General features: G+C 44.6%; 1 protein-coding gene across 5 annotated transcripts in view; it reads left to right on the top strand.

Annotated features, from left to right (window-relative positions):
• The window catches only part of FRMD4B (FERM domain containing 4B), a 91,389-nt gene that overhangs the window by 55,674 nt on the left and 20,309 nt on the right, over positions 1-15,406 (top strand). For 4 of the 5 annotated variants that reach the window (XM_059856797.1, XM_059856796.1, XM_059856794.1 and 1 more), the window contains exons 8-11: positions 8,532-8,615; positions 9,809-9,874; positions 10,932-10,989; positions 11,903-11,989. In XM_059856797.1, coding sequence (XP_059712780.1) covers positions 8,532-8,615; positions 9,809-9,874; positions 10,932-10,989; positions 11,903-11,989 — 295 coding nt within the window. The remainder of the gene's footprint in view (positions 1-8,531; positions 8,616-9,808; positions 9,875-10,931; positions 10,990-11,902; positions 11,990-15,406) is intronic. The other variant, XM_059856795.1, reaches the window with a different exon arrangement.

The raw sequence follows: 15,406 nt of genomic DNA, 5'->3' as shown, positions 1-15,406 counted from the left end.
CCCTTGTTTGCCCAGTGACTCATTGTGTGCTTTGCTTTTCAGCTGTGACTCCCAGCACTTTTTCTTTAAATACCTGGTGAGGCACTGGCTCTGAAACATTAACTCTCTCTCGGTCAAACCCAGCTGTGTGCTTTCCTCAGCTCCCTCTTTTTCAGTAAACAGCTGATTTAGGACAAGATGAGCAAAGATCTGCTTACTCAGAGCCTGTTAGTTGAGGGGGTTGATTATTTATTTTGCTGTATTTGGGAGCATCTGATGAACCAAGGTAGTAAATAAGCAAGTTTAGGGAAAGTCATGTTTCATATCTATTTCATACAATGATGATGATCACCCTACTGACAGGTATCAGATACCCACTTTCCCAAGAGCTTAATTGAATTTTATACCCTCTCCAAAGAAAGCTGGTTGAAGACTGCAGTAATTTTTCTCTAGCAGGGTGAAAATTTTGCTTTCCTTGATGAATCCCTGCAGGTCTGCCATGAGGAGCAGGAGCTGAGGGAAGGCAGCAGGCAGAGGGGAGCCAGGCAGGGAACTGCTGAGCTCCATCTCCCTGAACACTAAGGCAGCAATTATGAAATGAAAACATTGTTTTCTCCTGGTGTCTTAGTTTTCATGTAAACCAGGTGCAGATACAAAGAGAAAGTACTTAAGATGCCATTTCTTGTATAGACTTTTCATAGCAACAGGGTTTTTTCCACTGGTGCTACTTGTAGATTCATCCAGTTCAAGGCAGACTAAAGCATGTGCAGTCTGCAATGATGTCATTGTAATGGTTTTTTACAATTTCCTATTTTAAAGCAGTTCTCTAAGGGCTCTCAGGGAATTTGTATAGAATGCTTATTATGGAGCAGATTAATTAGGTGGAAGCACTGTGGGTGGAAATGAGCAAAAAGGATTAGATGAAGAGGGGGGAAAAAAGGATGTTTGCAGTAATTTAATAACCTGATCTCATGGGATTTACTACTTGTATATAGCAATGTAGCTCTTAATATTCACACATAATTTGGTAAGGAACAGTAATTTTTAGATTTTATATGCATGATGTTTGTACAGTTTCCATAGGGGCAGAAAAGGGGTTACTGTGTTTTGTCCTCTTTAATAGTCCCTCCACAGTACTTTCTTTTCTTTGGTTTTTCTTTTTTCTTTTTTTTTTTTAATTATTTCTAACTCAGAGAGCAGAGCTAGAGTGGGTACCACCCAGCCACCTAGAGAGGTCTGTTTTGTGTGCTCTGCATGCAAAACAGATGAGAGAGAAGGCAAGCAAGGTGCAAGGAAATTCAGCATCTCCCAGCTTGTCCCCCATGCAGGGGAGAAGCTGTCACATGGGGTAGCATCATGACATCCACAGCCATAGGTAAAAGATGCTTTTCCCTTGTCCTAGAAATTCCCTTAAGTACAGGTTTAGTATTAAAACACGTGGCCTTTTCTATTGTAAAAATCACATTTCATGGTGAAAAATCACATTTCATCTCTGTTTTGTCTAATATCTGGACAACTTAGTGAGGTCTCCAGGGATTTTTTCCAGTCTAGAACCTCAGCTGTGAGCAGGAGTTTGGGCTCTGGTCTGAGTCCTAACAACATCCTCACTCTAGAAAAGCAGAAGCAAATCTTTAGCTTTTCCTTCCCATGGTGGCTGAGATCTATCACATGAGGTGTGTTTTGTGCTTTGAGGAAATGGAGTGACAGCTTTTCAACGTCAGCTTTTTTGCTTTTGCAGATTTGTCAGGTCTTTATCATTATTTGGACACTTTATTTTTCTTGTGGTTCCATGTATCTCCGTGTATCAGCCGGGCTGTGATAACAAGCTTTAAACTTTGCTACTGTACTCAGACATGCTAAAAACCCACAGCTAATATGGCTAAGCTGACCTTTGTGTGAGCAGGAAGAAAGTGTGAATGTTAGAAATAACAGTCTGCTGTTGTGAGGAAGGGCTTGGGATCCTTCAAGCGTTGTATCAACTGTGAATATCCATCTTTGCTTGGCAGTAAATCCCCAGGTAAAGCTGAGCCATTCTGCTTTTGTCTGGTCTGTTAGGGGAGCACTGCTGGCATGGGCTGTGGGTATGAGCAAGCAGCTCTTTAAACATGAATATGTCATAGCAGGTCTGTGGGATGGGATCCACCACCCCTTGTAGGTGGTAGGTCCAAGGACCTAATGGGTTTGTCTTCAGAATATTCATGTTTCACATCAAGAGCTGTAAAAGAAGACCTGAGGATTTAGGGTGGCTCCAGGTTACAGATGTTCTCTAGCCATGAAGAGCTGCTTCCTTGGCACCCTGTTCCTTGTCTGCAAAGTGGAAGTTGTAGCATTGTCTCATCTGCCAAGGTGGCTCTGGGAAAGGCTCATGTTCCTGTTTGCCTGCTCACCATGTCCTCGTATGCATACGAGGTGTGTGCATACAACTGATGGGAGAAATGTTGCATTTTCCTTGGTGCTCCTGGCACATCCTTCAAAAGCCCATGTATGGGGTCACCAAACCCCTGCAGATCAGGAGGTGCTGCTGCTCTGCCCAGCAGTTGAGCAGCACTTGGGAAGCAGAGAAATTTGGCTCAGGAAACAGGACTGGGGCTCAAGGTCAGGCCTGGGAGTCCAAGGCTCTGGTCCAAGTGTGGAGAATGGTTGTCCAGTCCCAGCCACACTTCATGTTTGGTGCAGCTCCTCCTTGAGCTGTGAAACTAAAGCTGTTGCAGCTGCACAAGGTGGGAACCTGCAGCACAGCCTAAATCTCCAACAAGCTGGGGTTGAAAAGCCATCTGCACTGCTTATGAGGGCCCTTCTCACAGATGGGGTTGGAAGGCTCTTAAATGCCCCTTCAAATACCTCTCTGAGCAGGTGGCTGCTATCTGCTGTTCAAGTGGCAGCCTCTGCACCCTGCCCCCAGCAAAGCTCCTGCTGGCTGCAGGGAAGGTCGGGCTCTGGCAGTCCTGTACCAACGGGAGCCCCTTGTTCGTGGCCTTTCCACATCCTGGGCTCCCCTCAATAGAAAAATAACTTTCTTGAGTGGGCCAGCAGACCATGAACTGAAAGGTTGGGAAATGATGGGAAACGTCTGGCATTTGTCACAAAAGAGGATTTGTCGGAGAGCACATTTCAAAATCCTGCTGCCAAGATCCTGCTGCTCTGGCATACTCGAAAGCTGCTAAATCCATCGTGTCTCCCTGCTCTCTCTTCCTTCCCCCTCCCCTTTTTTCTCCTGCACTTTTAACCCTGCTCATGTTTTTCCTCTCCACTACTTCACTGCTTGCTCCTCACACCTGTTTCTCGTGGTCCCTCGAAGGGCAGAGGAGCCTCCACGGGGCCCTGAGGCTGCCTTGCTCTTTATTTCACAACAAACCCAAAGCCTACAGAGCAGGCACCTGTTGCTGAAGCAGCCCAGCTACAAAGGGATGGTCCATGTTGCTGGTTCTCATCTCTGAGTGTAAGGAATGGGAGCACCTTGGAGACCTTGGTGGCATTTCTCTGAGTCTGGTCACTTGAGGAAGTCACTTTAGGAGCAGGCTGGGGTGTGGGCAGCAGCACAGGGTGTTCTTGTACAATTTGGTGCAAAGGAATTTGGTGGTCATTTTAAAGAAATAGGGCTGTTACTGACATCAGCTGAATGATCTGACCCTCTGAAACCCTTGATTGTCAAGCCTTCAAGCATCTGCTCTAACTTTGTACTGTTTTGGAGTATTTATTTTGCTAGCTCTAAATATCTTGAAGAGAGTGAGGTGACAAATCCTAATGGAAGTGCTTTGAGTCATCTTCATGATGCAGGGTAATAGCATATCATACTTTTGCTGTGCAGCTGCACATTTCCCTGAATCTCATATGTATTCTCAAATTTGCTGATATTTAGGGGTCCATGAAATAACTTTCAGGTTAATTTTGAGAGGCTGATTAACATTTTCTACAGGCAAGGCCACTCTAAATTCTACCTGTGCTATGCCTAAAATTCATTTCAAGAATTTACTGAACTTAAGATAAAGATGTTCAGGAGAACCTGGGAGTGACTTATTCCAATGATCCTCTAGCAACATGAGAAAGTATTTGTGTGAGGTCAAGGAACTCCAAGAATAAAGTTGCTCTACAATGCACTTTCCCTGGTGATAGATTTGTACCTTATAACGTGTTATAAACAGAATTCAGCAGAGGCAGACACACCTGCCCTTGCTTCAGTCAGTTAAGAGTTGTCTGAAGTCCTGTCCTCATCAAGTTGTTAATATTTACGAAGAATCTGTGGGCTGATAAGCCTCTATGCTGTAGTTCCATATATGGCTTTTGCTGCTGGGTGTGTTGCTTGGTCTTCATGTTTTGTTACTCTCATTAACCACATCTTACTCCATCTAAGCTCTTACCTGCTTTAGCAAGGGGCATAAGCTGGTTTTTGACAGTAGGTGCAGGGAAACCTATTGACAAATGGTCCTAATTAGCACAGTTCTGTAAATCTTTGCCTGGCAGGGAGTGTTGTATCATCCATTACAAGCTGTCAAGATGCACTTTCTGGGGGCATAAATATGTAACTCTTTTTTAAATTTTCAGTAATGTGCTCTAGGCAGAGCCTGCCATGAGGATCTGGCTTGGTTCCTTCATGGATTTCTGGTGGGGGTTTTAGCAAGATGCCAAAAATCTCACTGTAACATCAGCAGGGTGTAGGAAGTTCCTGAGATTGGTCCTGTTTTGCTGCTGGAGTTTCAAGTGGGAAGTCCTACTGATAGTATGATACATGATTAAATATTTTTAATAATTTTATCTGGTTATTTTAGAGTCAAGCTCCCTCTCCATAGAGCTAGCACTGACGAGCAGGGCGTGCTGGGGACAGCATCTTGCCCAATGTTTGATCATGTTGGGACAGAGAATTAATTATGGGCAGTACCAGGAGTGCAGGTTGAGGTTCAGTGTGAGTAGGCTCTGATGCAGGTTTTCATTATTTCCATTTGCACTGCCCAGATTGATTCAATTCAGTTTGTATCTGCCAGAGAGAAACTCCTGTTTAGAGGGTGGAATAGGAAGGAAAGGGTCTGTCTGCTGCTTTTGTTCAATTCTTCTCCATAGAGAAAAAATACTTGAGTTGAGAGTTTCCTATATTCTCCTCCTGGGGAATAAACAAACCTTTTGCCAAAAAATGTTCAGTCCCATTGACTCTGGGCAGTTTATGTATTGAAATTATGCCAAAAACCACCAGTCCAGAAACCCCCTCTGTAGCAGGGGTCAGATTAAATGCAGGTTGGGCCTCCCCACCCCGACAGCCACGTCCTCCTCCTGGTGGGAACCCACCATGGACGTGCCAGATACAGCACTGGGTGTTTGGCTGGCAGACAATGGGGCTGGTGGGACATCTGGAGCCGGGTCTGTCTGCCCTGGGATTGCTCTGTCATCTCGTGGTCCTTGTGAAACCAAACAGGAACAGGTCATAACTCAAACCACCGCTCCTGCTATCGGAGTTGTCACCTCTGGGGATCAGCTGGGTCTCAGAGGGCTTGGGAAAGTGATCCTGAAGGTCAAGGGGAGACTTGCTTGGTGCAGATGAAGCGATAATGGACTCTGTGGAAGGAGGGGGAGGACCATTTGAGGCTTTTATTATCCCTGAAGCCGTGAATCATCCCAAACGCTAATCCTGGGGCGGGCAGTCAGCAGATCCAGGCTGCTGCGTGCCAGCCTGCACTGTCTGAAGGCATCCAGCCTGCAAGGAGCTGTGCCCTGTCTCTCCCAGGTCTTTTACATTTTTCTAGGATTGTTTCATGCTTGATCTTACAATTATGCAGGGGAAAAAAAATCCTCCTGTTGCTTCTCAGAGAGTTTCAGGCCTTATAAGTCCATTTGGATGGACTTCTCCCAGTGCTTGTGGATGGGATGGTGTCTGAACCTCAGGGTGTGAGGTTGGGTCCTGTGAGGAAGACAAGTCCCAGGAGCCAATTTTGCCTCATAAAATCAGTGTTATTGCGAGCAATTTGATGTGTTTGTAGGCTGGCAGAAGAAGAGAGAAGGCCCAGCTCTGCTGTAAGCTGTCCCAGCTCCGTGGCCTCTGCCTGCTGACAGTCTGCAGCAGGGCTGTGGTTCTGGGTCAGTGCTGCAGGGACGTGCCCCCTGTCATGGCACAGACGTGGTGACAGCCCTTTGATCTCTGCATGCCCCAGCTCAGAGCCTGCAGGCTCTGCTTGGAGGCAGCTTTGCTGGCTGGCCCTCAAAATTTAAATTCAGTGGTAGACATTTTCATATTGATGAGCTGCTACTCATCACTCAGGCTTGACTAGCACCCTTCTTTTGGCATTGATGAGGATCAAGTTGCTATTCAGCCTCATCTAGAGAAGCAAGGGACCCAAAAACCAAACAGGAAGGCGAGTAGTGCTCTTGGAGGCTGCAAGTGTTGCAGAAGGTGGCATTTCAGAGCATGGGAGATGCAGCTGCCAGGATTTGTGGCATTTCTGCAGATTCTCAGTGGCGGGGAGGCTCCTGGCCCTGTAATGGTTGGGGAAGGAGAGTTTGGGACCTCTCCACTGGTGTGTAGTGGTGACAGCCGGGTGTCAGCTGTCCCCTGCTATGCCAGAGCTCAGCCCTGGCTCCCCAGCATCAGCCTGCTTACTGCCTCAGCCCTTAAAACCAGGTTACTGAATAAGGGTGTAATGACCACCCATTAAACCTCTGATTATGAATATGGAGCTGAGAATCTACATTTACAGAAACAGCTCTTTTGTTTGGTCAAAATGAGCTATTTTTGTTAGTACTTCCTTCCAAAACCTCTCCTACTTCACTGTAGTTCCCTGCCAACTCTGCCTGCTAGAGCAGCCATTGCAGTGATAAATCAGGTTTAAAAATAGGAGGCAAATTGTGGTTTAATTATTAATTATCCTGTGAGTCCAGGATTGAAGTTGGACAGGACCTTGGACAGCCAAGCCATCCACTTTTAAGAGGGAGTTCAGGCCATGTTGTATTTTTTGTTGTTGTTGGTTGTTGTTTTGTTTTTTGGGGTTTTTCTTGTGTGTGGGTTTGTTTTTTTTTTTTTTTTTTTTGGGTTTTGGGTTTTTTGGTTTTGTTTTTGGGGTTTTTTTTGTTTGGTTGGTTTTTTGTGTTTTGGTTTGGCTTTTTTTTTAATCTTTGCTCTGGTTTCTGAGGCTTCAGAAGACCAGCTCTGTCTGCTTTTCCATGTGACCCTACAAACCCCTGGTAATCTACCTTCTCTCTGCAAGCTGAGATGCCCTGCAGCCTTTTGATCCCATCAAAATGGGTTTGCAAGGGGTGAATAAAACTCAGCTTTTGTGAGCATTGGCTGTATTTAAGTGCTGGAAGGAGAGATCCTGATTTTCTACCCAGCTGTCCCTGTTTGTGGCACTTGGGTGCTGGCCAGCTTGCAAAGAAAAATGGATATTCCTGGCAGAAGAGTGCAGCAACCAGCGCTCCTAGGTGCTAATTGAGCCCTTCTTGGCAGCTTCATCAAAGACGTTGAAGAATAAATAGGCTGTTGATTGAACTGTTCCCTTGTCCCCAGAGGTGGTCCCCCTTACTCAGGGCTGAGGCTCATTGTCAGGGCTGGGGAAGAGCCTTGCAGAGCGATTAGCCCGTGCTCCCGAGGAACAAAAAAACAACAAAACCCTTCATCTCCTGCGTTTTCCATGTGGCATCTGGGAGATGGAGTGGTGGGAGGGGGGGTTGCTGTGTCCTCCACGGGCAGAGCTCCATCCTCAGTGCCCATGGCAAAGGGGGGCGTAGCTCTGATGAAAACTGACAGCTCAATCTGACGAGAAGAGAGGTTGGGAGCAGAAGAACACCTTCAAGGAAAACCTGGGCAAAGTTGAGGCAGATGCTGATGGACGTGACTGGTGCATTCTTTGCATAGAAAAGTCGTGTTGGTGCTTGCTGGCGCTGAAGGCATGCAGAAATCCAGCCCAAATGGGGCGTGCAGGTTTCAGCTGATTAACTAATGGACCATGCGAGGAGAAAATATGAACCATTTTACTGATGCCTGTAAATAGGTTTTAAATATTCTGCCAGGGTTTTGTGGTGACAAATTGCATTCATGTACTTCACCCCCCCTGTATTTCATTTCAGGTTGGGCCTAGAGTCCAGAATATTTGAGCTTTCTGTACAATGGGCAGTCCAGGAGAACCATTTTCACTGGAAATGTTTGAAAGTGTATGAACCGAAACCCTTTGTTTTGAATCAGATCACTGTTAAACTTCTGTGATTTAACAAATACCACACTGCTTCAGGAAATGTATTGTTAAAGACAGAGCAGAACTTAGCACTGCAAGCCTTACTTTTGGGCTTTCCTGCAGCTGTTTCAGGGCTCATTCTGCACTCAGCAAATAGAGTGAGGGTGTGCAAGATAAATATTGATACGGAGGTGGCCTGAGCATCACGTGTGTGTAATGGGCATGACACCATATCCATCACTGTCACGTGAGAGGGCATCTAGAGTTACGTTGCCATGACAGCCTGACTTGGGGCAGCACTCCACGTTTGTGAGCAGCAAATACAACCCTTCCTTCTGCCCAAACTAATGAGTCCATCTCTGATTCACTAGCACTGACTCTGGGCCATTTTTGCTTTTTCAGTGATGAGAACACTAGAAAAGACTTGAAGACACTGCCTGTCTTTCCTACCAAGACGCTGCAGGAGCATCCATCACTTGCTTACTGGTGAGCTGTTCAATTTAAAATGTAAATCATTGCTATGAATGATAACAAGAAGATCACTTTTAAGCAGTTTGCAAACTCCTCTAAAAGTTTTCAGCCCAGGACATGGAGTTAATTGCTCATGTTCAAGCATTTCCAGTTTTTAGAAGATTATAAATTATGCAAGATCTGATGCAAATTCCTCCTTGAGAGTTTGCTCAAATTCAATTGCTGTGTCAGAAACTGCTGGATCAGAGTATGAGGAGACCCTGCAATAGAAGGAGCTGAAGTCTGAACTCCAGCCAGGCCTGGGTTTGCAGTGAGCACCTCAGTCTTCATCTGTCACACAGTGGAGCCTTTGTGGTGGGCTGACCTTTGCTGGCTGCCAGCTGCCCACCCAGCTCCTCTCCACAGGACAGGGGAAGAAAATAATCTAGAAAGGCTGGAAAGAGCAAGACAGTTCCAACTCTGGGGCTTGAATTTGCTGTCAGGGAACACAGCGTTTAGGATGAATCAGTGATATTGTTTCCTTGGAATTTATGCTCTTTGTGCAAATTCAACCTCCTCATTTGTTTTGGTTTTTTAGGCTTGATGCGTAGGTGATGGATTTTCAAGTGTACCATGCTTGCTTATTATTTGTTTGTCTCTGAATGAATACTCCTGGGTTTTTTCTTTGCTTTCAAGTGTCTTGACACAGAAATGCATATTTTATTTCACATTCCTCCGAAACAAAATGTTGAAATATGTAACAGGAAAAATGCAAAAAGGTCATTGCTGACAAATGTGTGGTTTTTTTCACCTATGAAATGTCAGGGGGAGAAAATAGACGGGAATGAAAACAGCTCTGGTTGAACTTCTTCTGTCTTACATATGGAGCATTAACCAGCCTTTGAAGTTTGGTCCTTTAGAGCATTAAGATGAATTTCCACAATTAGCACCATTCTTCTGCAGCATCTGCAGCAGAACAGGCTGGTCTGAAATGGCTCATTAATGAGTCTGGAAGGCAGGATGTGATGGTGGGGATCAGCCAGGCAGCTCCACGCTGCCTAATGAAGGGTGGGAAAGAAATCAGCAAGAACCAGAATGCAAACTAGAGCAAGGAACAGGCAGGGTGACCCTTCTCTGCATGCTGAGCAGGTGGCTGAGCTTCGACAGATGCCTTCACACATGAACAAAGTCACTGAGCCTCTAAATTGGGTTTTGTGCTTGGTTTGCAGTGAGGACAGAGTAATTGAGCATTATACACAAATTAAAGGTCTGACCAGAGGACAAGCCATTGTTCAGTGAGTATGACACTTGTTAATTTGTGAAGATGATATTTTTACTTTTCTCCTGTTCTTTTTTGGTTGAGAAGTGGCAAGGCAGACTCTTTGGGTCATTATTGCCTGCAAATGATGTTGTTTGTATCTGTCAGGTTCTCTTTTTATTGAGTTGCATTGCAAAGTGGAATTATTTGAAGTCTCACATTTCACAGGCTTGCAGTTCAGCATTTGTGTAGTCATTTGGGTACCTCAAATACAAAAGAAATTGCTTGGACCTTACTTTATTGGAAGATTTTTCTCCATACCCTGCCTCCCATCAATTAATTTTCACTCCAAACTCTTAAGGGTGCATATTACCCTAAGTCCTGTAAGAAATTCTGAAATGTTCAGAATTTGGCTTTCAAAACATCAAGGTCTTCCAAGCTTCCCACTGAGCCTGTGGAATTGTATTTTTCATTTACCATAAATATATACTGTTTTTCCTACAAGCAGATGCAGTAGGATGGGTTATGAGATGTTTGAGATGATGGCCATGACTGCACAGTGCAGACTCCTTGCAGCTTTTCTCACGTACCTCAGTGCCTGTAAAGCTGTCCCAATAATTTGTGGTCTTTTTTTCAGTAGAAACAAGGGAAAAATGGTCTGTTCAGTGGTTTTCTGAATTGCCTCATGAAACAGTTGTACAATGGCATAAACATATTCATTTGGAGCCTGTCCTTTTTAACCAGAGCTTCATAGTGGAATAATGATAGGCAGATCTTTACTGCCAACATTTCCCAAAAGACTCACATGTTCAGTTCAGAATTTCTGCTTTCAGTTCTGTGATCTTCTGATAAAAGAAGGAATTTTCTGTTATATGAGAGATTATCCTTTTGGTTTAGCTGGGCCAAAATACCCCATCTTTCCCCAAGCCAAGATGCTAAGTTTTTTTCTGAAAATATGGGCCTTCAGTTATTAAGGCCTTCAAAATATGCAGATGATAAATGACGTGTCCTGGATGTATGTGTGAAAAAAATATGTTAATAGATATTACTTCCTCCAGAGAAAATAATCTGATATGCTATAAATCTGTCTGCAGGTACATGAAAGTGGTAGAAGCTTTGCCAACATATGGAGTTCATTACTATGGAGTAAAGGTCAGTAACTGACTACAGATAATGTGATTGCTGAGCTTATTATGAGGGATTGCATTCCTAAAGGAGCAGTTGAATGATTCAGTGCCCTTCTATCAGTATGGGAACCCCACATTTTTCAACCTCTGTAATTTTTCCCCATTCAATGTACTTTAAAAATTGTTTCCAGACAGCAGAAAGGAATCTTTGTAAAACCTTCTTATGTAATCCTATCAGGAGCTAAATTCCTATCATCTTAATTAAACTGGATATCACTTCTAGACTTGAAGCAGTTAATAGTTTCCCCAGAGACATTAATCAAGATTAGAAAAATAGAATGTGGAAAAGACTCCTCCTAAGTGGCAGGTGATTAGTGGTGCGTGCTTGGAGTGGGGAGATGCTGAGAAATACTTTTGGAGAGTGATGGAAATGCACCATTTATTCCCTCTTGTAGAGCAGAGCCGGGGCCAAAGTGTTTTGTGCAGAAGAGCTCAGCAGAGATGATGTCTCCTTACTTTTGAGTCATGGCCATGACTGTGGTACCTGAGAAGCTGATGTTTTGTGCTGGTGTCTCCTCCTGTGGCTGTCCATGCCTCAATTTAGTGGTAGTAGCAGTCATTGGCCACAGTTTTTTTTCTGTCCCCCGTCCTTCCCCTTCACAGCCACTCCTCCAGCAGTGACACCTGGTTGTTTCAGCAGCACTCTTGCTTTTCTGCCCACGTTGCACAGCCACCACCTGGGTTTGTGCCTCCGCCTCAGAAGGCAGAGGGAGGAAGTTTCCACCTTCACCCCAGCAATCCACTTCACCTCAGTTTGTTTGCCAGAAATTCCTTGTTCTGTACCTACTTGTACTTGTCACAGAGTGAAAAGGGCTGTAATCTTGGAATTGCCTCATTCTTAAGTAGCTCTTGGTTGACGTAGACATCCCATTTTTCAGGATAAACAAGGAATCCCGTGGTGGCTTGGAATAAGTTACAAAGGAATTGGCCAGTACGACCTACAAGACAAAGTTAAGCCCAGAAAAGTAAGTTTTTTTGCATCTGGTTTTTTTTGTGGGGGGAACATGGTATGGAGTTGCATGTCAGAATATATTCTTTTAAGCTGTTGCTTATTAAACTGGTGGGCAAAAGACCAAAGGCTAGAAGGAGATTTCTGCTGGCACTGAGGCAGTAAATCTCTCCCTCTCCTAGATAGTGGAAACTCCCTTGGGAGCTTTGGCTCGTGTGTCTTGAGTTTGGTGGTCTCAGAATGGGGATTTTGGCAGCCCCCAGGGATAACTACAGAAATATGAGGCAGTTGTGTTTCTGCAAGGCCTTGTACTCAGGCAGTGTTTTCACTTCACTTTTGTAGGTGGTTTTTTTTTTTGTGCATGAAGCATAAAAGGCTCCACTGATACAGGCAGAATATGAGGGGAACTGCATGAAGTGGAAGGCTTGTTGAAGTGTTTCCATCAGTTCTAAGGGGAAATTGAGAATAAATGCCAAGTACTGGAGTTCATTCTCCTTCTCCAACCCACTGCTTCCCTGTGTGTCTTCACTGAAATCTCTAAGCCATGAGGGGATGGAGACCTGGGAGTTTGCTATTCTTCTTTCCCCAGGAATGATCTGGGCAGGAGTTCACATGAAGCTGTGCTCCCTGCCAGGGAATTTTTACATTTGCAAAATGATATTGTTTAGTGTATCAGTGCCAAAAATCACAGCTTAACAAAATTTCCTTGTTAAAGAGTAATCCCCCCTTTCAAGCTTCCAGCTTGATCTTCTTTTTTTCCAGAGCAGGCTATGACTTGGTTTCTTTTGGTGTATTTCTGTACCTGTGTGTTCAAGAGTGAGCTCTCATGTCCTTTGCTTTGTTTAGTAAAATACAGAGTTTTATCCCAGGTGTCCCTTCCCATGCCTGCACTAAAAGACAGTAACACAGGAGAGACTCTTTGTAAATCAAGTCAACTTGATGAAGCTATTGAATGTCAAAGGAGAGCATCAAGGAGGTCCTCTTGCCCTTAAGCACTTCCCTGATTTTAGGCAACATTTATAAGATTTTCCAGCCAGGAAAAGATCATTCTGCAGCCAAGATGTCCAGCTGTGACCAGCAGTGCTCTCCAAGAAAATGGAGCCTGCCTGGCTGAAAGCTTTGCTTCGCCAAGCATTTTTTATGCTTGTGGGATTTCAGTTTACAACATCAACCAGGCAGATTAAGAAAATTTTTTAAGGTCAGCAGGGCCCAGATACCAAGTCACACCCTGCTACAGTTAGTTACGAGGCGTTGTCTTTGAATGCAGCAGGAGTTGTGTTTAAAAAAATAAAATAAAAACCAGAGGTCATCTCTGCAGTGGAAGCATTACAATGGAAATGAGAATAGTTGTTGGCTTCACTGAAATTATAATTAAACAGCAGGGGATAGAGATTTAAAGGGAAGGTGAGAGAGAGGAGCCTAAATGCAGGTGGAAGGTTTAATTACAGTAAGCTCATTGAAACTGTGGGGATGGATATGGCTGTTGTATCCTTAAGGATTTGCCTGGTGTCAGTGCAAAGGGACAAAAATTATGCAAGCCACAGCTTGTCCTGAGCCATGATTGCCTTTAACAAGTGGGTAAATATACAAACAGTTCCTTTACATGAAAAATGTTTCAGGGTTTGAAATACAAAGTGCACTTTGGGTAAGGGATTGGAATCAGATCACTTTTGGGAGGAAAAGCAGACATCAGGTCTAGAGGGGCACCCACACCCAGACTTGGGTTTGGAGTTAAAATGCTGAGATACTGCTGCTTATTTCAGTGTAACTCCAGCCCTGCTGCCTGTGATGCTGCAAGTAGAAGTTCCTTTTAATCAGTGTTGTTGTTTGTTCATGTTTATGCATGTATCAGAATTTATTTCAGAGAGAGAAGAGTATGGACAGCTGGTCTGAGTCTCCCAGGAGTCTCTGGAGCAGCAGGCAGGAGGGGGAATAGGCATGTGAGCTGTTCTTGTCTTTTGGAGCAGCAGTGCTAGTTTTGCTGGATTTAGCAGAATTTTCTTGCTTTGCTTTTTGGGAATGGAGCCAAACTCACAACTGCCGTGTGCTGGTGTTATCCAGCTGTTTATACCAGGGATCAAAACTGCTGTTGTGTTTATCCCCAGCCATCTGGGAAAGAGCATCCTGATTGTGCTCCTCTTCTCCAGTTGGTGATGTTTAAATATACATGCAGCTGATAGATAAATAGAGAATAACAAAAGGGGAAGGCTGAGTCCAAGTCTAATCAAAACCAAGTTGGCCTTCCTGAATTTTAAAGCTACAAATGATCTCTGAGTGTGCAAACTTCTCTGACACTGGTTGTGGTGGGAAAGCTGCAGCATTTTGGATGGGAGGCTTTAACAGGAATTGGTGTCTGTGCCACAGTGAATTCACATCAGGAGGATTTATTCTGCTCTCTGTCTTTTCTGCAGTGCTGTCAGGTGTGTTTGCTTCACCACAGAATCACAGGCATCTTGCAAGAGCCAAGTCCATATTTAGAATAAAATTTTCCTATTAATAATAGAAATAAAATCTACATTGCACTCTTTAATGGAGGATCAGTTAAATCCAAAGAAATATAACCACCCTCTTAAAAAAGTGAAATCTTTTGGCTTTATCCAAGTAGGTCTTCAGGCAAAGACACCTAAATCCGAGCCTTGGAGCGCAGTGGTTATCCCAAGATTTTGTTATTGGATCAACACCAGTGTGTGGAGTCCAAGGCTGAGAGCTCCTCACAGGAAGGAACTTGCAGGAGAGGCCTGGGTGAAGCAATCTCCAGATCCCTATCAGCCAGCCCTGCCAGGGCTCAGGGGAGCCTGGTGTGTGACTGGGGCTGGACCTGGAGAACCTGCCCTGGCTGTCTGTCTGTGCAGAGCTGGCTGGGGAGGTTTGGCTCCAGCTATTAATATTTTTCTGGGTGACCTGAGATGGTTTGGACAAGGGAGTTTTTTTGCTGCAAGTCACTCCTGGGAGCTTGTGTTGCTTCAGGAGCAGTTTCTAGAAAAGCCCAAGTGTTCCCCATCACCCAGCACTGCCAGCTGAGGCACTGAGGGAAGCACTGTGCTCCAGCTCTCTAACAGACTGAAAAGGGAAAATTATTTTGTGTATCATTTATGAAAATTGTCTCTGTAGATAAAAGCAGTGGCTCCACACTGGCTGGAGGTTATACTGAGCTCACTTGATTATCATCCTGAAGTCTCACAGGGCACTAAAACAGACTGGATTTGGCAACTCTTGTTCAGATTTGAGCTCAGACCTGGGATTAGCTCTGCAGTCCTGCTGCTTTGCAAACATACTCTCTTTCAGTTGCAGTTAATATTGAGAGTCACCTCCTGCTTGGAGAAGTGCCTCTGCTTGCTGTGAGGTGCCATGCCAAGATCCTGTCCCCAGTATCCTCTGAATCAATCAGGAAAAGCATAAAACAGGTCCCAGGACTTGGTTTGTCATTTCAAGC

Source organism: Haemorhous mexicanus, chromosome 11, assembly GCF_027477595.1.
Source record: "Haemorhous mexicanus isolate bHaeMex1 chromosome 11, bHaeMex1.pri, whole genome shotgun sequence".
NCBI lineage: Eukaryota > Metazoa > Chordata > Aves > Passeriformes > Fringillidae > Haemorhous > Haemorhous mexicanus.
The sequence above is the reverse complement of the archived record's forward strand: the minus strand, read 5'-3'. Positions and strand labels throughout refer to the sequence as shown.